Genomic DNA, 3675 nt, shown 5'->3' with positions numbered 1-3675 from the left:
TGCAAGAAAAGTGGGGACAGTCTTAAGGGTCAATTGCTTACAAATCTAAAGTTTCTTAAGACTATGGCAAACCAGACAAAGGTTAATAAGGTGGTCTGTGCCAGAGCCTTCATTCAGGGTCATTTATTTTAAGGTCATGTTTAAGGAGGGACGTCTCTTAACAACTAATACACAACATGCATTGCAGGATTACACATGGATGAATCTTCCTATATAACACAAATGTTTATACAGATCACATGAAGAACTAACTGTGGGGGGTGGGGGTACCTGTTAATTAATGGTAACTGGAATTCTGGCTCAGGGGTATCCTGAACTTTAAACTAACTTTAACACTTTCCAGCGATGTCCATAGAGCTAATGCGATAACATCATATTGTAAACATGTTCCTTGGTGGACAATTTAACCCATTCTTCTAAGAAAATTCATTAATTATTTCCTACGGGAGCAATGAGTTTATTAGATCTCTGCTCCCCGTGGGAGAAGGAAAGGTGTTTGTGAAGAAAGGTGTTTGTTTGTGAAGGAGAGAGGGTGCCATTCGTCACAAGTAGCTTTTAGCTAAGGCAATAGTGCTGGTTAGAGAGAAAGACAAGAGTAAGGAGACGGGGCAATAAGGAGTTAATCAATAATAAAATGGGAGGGATAACGTTTCGGTACCTAACTAAAGGAACAAACTAACTTAATTTAGTAAATGCCATGAAGAGTATAACATGAAGGGGATCTTCTATAGATCTTTCCATGTAAAATGTTATTTGAATATATGCTGGTCTTAATGTTATTGTGGCTCATTCCCATATGGCATCCTATAGGCGTCTGCGATTTACTGCTTTATACGGTGTACGTTCCTAAATTATACTATTCTGCTAAAAGTCATAGTAAGTCCTAGAAAGTCCTGAATCATTTCTAGATCCTCATCACGTGGCAGCTATGCATTTTACGAGACACGGGTTTAGTTCACTGTGTGTAAATATGTTTTTAGGTTTGTATGTACGGGACAATGTATATATATGTATATATGTATGTATATATATATATGAAATCATCTATTAGCCATGTTGGTTAAATACAATTTATTTAAGCCCCAGAGTCAGGCCGTTTATTGCCGTGGGCCACACGCAGATGGATCACCAGTGGGCGTGTGAATCCCTGGGAATTGTGACATTTCTGCAGCCCGTGTGTCTGTGAAGTGTTCGTGTGTTTGTATGGAATTCGGCTCTCCTATTCTTGTTGAACCCGTGCTGGATCCGTGCCATCGGGGCCACTCCTCTGAAACGTGGCTGGTGTTGGGACTCGGAGACGGGGTGCTGGCTGCAGAGCCTTTATTCGGTGACATTATGATTTGTGCCGTCCGAGTGTGTTCATTGTCCCGGCAGCACACAGCCAGTGACGGGCCCATTCTTTCTTCTTGACCTCCCTCTTATGCGAGGAAGAGATACAAGGCGAGAGCAGCTGGGCGTCAGATCGGCAGCTACCTGTCTCAATGGGAGGGGGAGTGGCCTGCGCCTGCCCCGCATGTAGGTGTTTAGAGAACTAGGCAGGGGAGGGAGGGGGCGCTGGCTTCTGATTGGCCTTGAGTTTGGGGTAATGGCACGCGCCTGTGGATGTAGTTATAAGAGTCCTCGCGTGCCAGGCTCCAGAAGGTCCTCAACCTGCAGGGGAGCAACAAGGAGCCAGACCACAAAGTTGTGACTGGACAACCAGTTCTATCAGCGCACACAATGGACACGGTTCTGGAGCAGTTCACAGGGCTGGAGTCATTCCCTTCCCCTTACTTTGATGAAGAAGACTTTTTCACTGATCAGTCTTCTAGAGACCACCTGGACGCTGATGACTTCTTGGAAGAAGATGTGGACTTCCTGACTGGCCAGATCCAAGAGTACTACAAGGACAGTCGGATAATGCATGGAGAGGACTACGGAGACCCCGGCAACTTTTCCTTCTCCTCTTCTTCTTCAGGAGGCTTCCACTATGACTGCGGGGAGGGAGCCTGCGAGCTGTCTCCTGGGATGAAGGGAGTGAGTTCGGGTGTGAAGAGGAGAAGGAGGATGAGGTCGGATGCTGAGATGCAGCAGCTCAGACAGGCGGCCAATGTGAGGGAGCGACGGAGGATGCAGTCCATCAATGATGCCTTTGAGGGGCTCAGATCGCACATCCCGACTCTGCCCTACGAAAAGAGACTTTCTAAGGTGGACACCCTGCGCCTGGCCATCGGCTACATCAACTTCCTGAGCGAGCTGGTGCAGTCCGACCTCCCTCTGCGGAATCCCAACTCCGAGAGCTCGCACCAGCCTAAGAAAGTCATCATCTGTCACCGAGGCACAAGTGAGTCTCCCACAGGAATGCCTCCTCCCCAACCTGTTACTCCAAGTCTGGCGCTCCCTTCCCATTTAACCTACTGGGGAGCTTGTAGTTCCTGCCTGCCAGCACCGGTTAGGGGTTTCTGGAGAGGGGTCCCTGCAGTGTCATCACGTAATGCCCAGGGGCTGCAGGGAAGATTTGCTCCTTCACCACATAGTATATGTAACCTGTGCCCTGCCACTGGGGAACTGCAGTGTAATTACACAGTGTGCCCGGTTACTGGGGGTAACAGAAGTCATCAAGTCATCTAGAAAACTCTATAATGTGTCCTGTGGATAAGGGGGGGGATTAGTGTACTTACTCTGTTAATCTGGATTCTTTTGACTACTGAGTAATTTGTGTCTAGTTATTAAATCTGCTTTTTTAGACTTTCATTGAAATGCATCAGGGTCAATTTACATTATTGAACATATGAAATCAAATGTACTTATTAGCCATGACGCTATATGATAGTTTGTATTTTAAAAGGTATCAGAACCTCAAATAAAATTGATGGCAATAAGAATAGTTTAGTTAGTGGATGGAACTAATTGGGTTTGTCTTCTCCTCCCTCCCCCAGGATCACCATCTCCCAGTGACCCAGATTATGGGCTTCCTCCCCTGGCTGGACATTCACTCTCATGGTCTGATGAAAAGCAACTGAAAGATCAAAACGTTATCAGAACAGCTAAAGTTTGGACCCCAGAAGACCCCAGAAAATTAAACAAATCTCCATTCAGCAACATCGAGAATGAGCCTCCTCTGACTCTCTGTCTGAATATTTAAAAGCAGCATGCAGTATTTCATATACTTGCAAATAATGTATATAACATGTAAATATTTATATTGTAAAGTAAGTTATAATCTTTATTACCCCTTTATCATTCGAATGGCAATCAGTTTGGTATTTATATATTTATTACTCTTTTGTGGAGTTTAAAAAATAACTGAATTGGAATATATAATTTATATAATTTAATTGGAAATATGCAATAACAGCACCTTTTCTGACTGCAATTCTTATAATTTCATATAATTTTTCAAGATGTGGATATAATTTATTTTTTAAATATTTGAGTGATTTTTCTACTGAATAAATGACTTAATCTTTTTTGGAATGAACTGTATGTGTTCATCATTTTGCTAGAAATTGCTCAATATATCAAATCTGGATTATTCACAATAAAACTCAGCATCCCTACACAACACAAATATTCTATAAAGATCTACGTTTCGGGACCATAAGAGCTTCGTCAGCCTGACACTTGTCTGAATCGGTTACAACTTTTGGTCCTGGAACATTGTAGGCTAAAAGGAATATGTTAATATATTAATTT

At 43.3% G+C, this 3675-nt stretch overlaps 1 protein-coding gene across 1 annotated transcript; it reads left to right on the top strand.

The window, feature by feature from the left end:
• Positions 1-1719: 1719 nt before the first annotated feature.
• LOC149287215 (pancreas transcription factor 1 subunit alpha) lies at positions 1720-3124 on the top strand. The gene is made up of 2 exons (XM_089493223.1): positions 1720-2323; positions 2919-3124. The coding sequence occupies exons 1-2, from the start codon at positions 1720-1722 to the stop codon at positions 3122-3124; spliced, it is 810 nt and encodes a 269-aa protein (XP_089349349.1).
• Positions 3125-3675: the final 551 nt, after the last annotated feature.

The sequence above is a fragment of the Sceloporus occidentalis genome, unplaced genomic scaffold (assembly GCF_023333645.1).
Source record: "Sceloporus occidentalis isolate IW3139 unplaced genomic scaffold, rSceOcc1.0.p SCAF_63, whole genome shotgun sequence".
Classification (NCBI taxonomy): domain Eukaryota; kingdom Metazoa; phylum Chordata; class Lepidosauria; order Squamata; family Phrynosomatidae; genus Sceloporus; species Sceloporus occidentalis.
The sequence above is the reverse complement of the archived record's forward strand: the minus strand, read 5'-3'. Positions and strand labels throughout refer to the sequence as shown.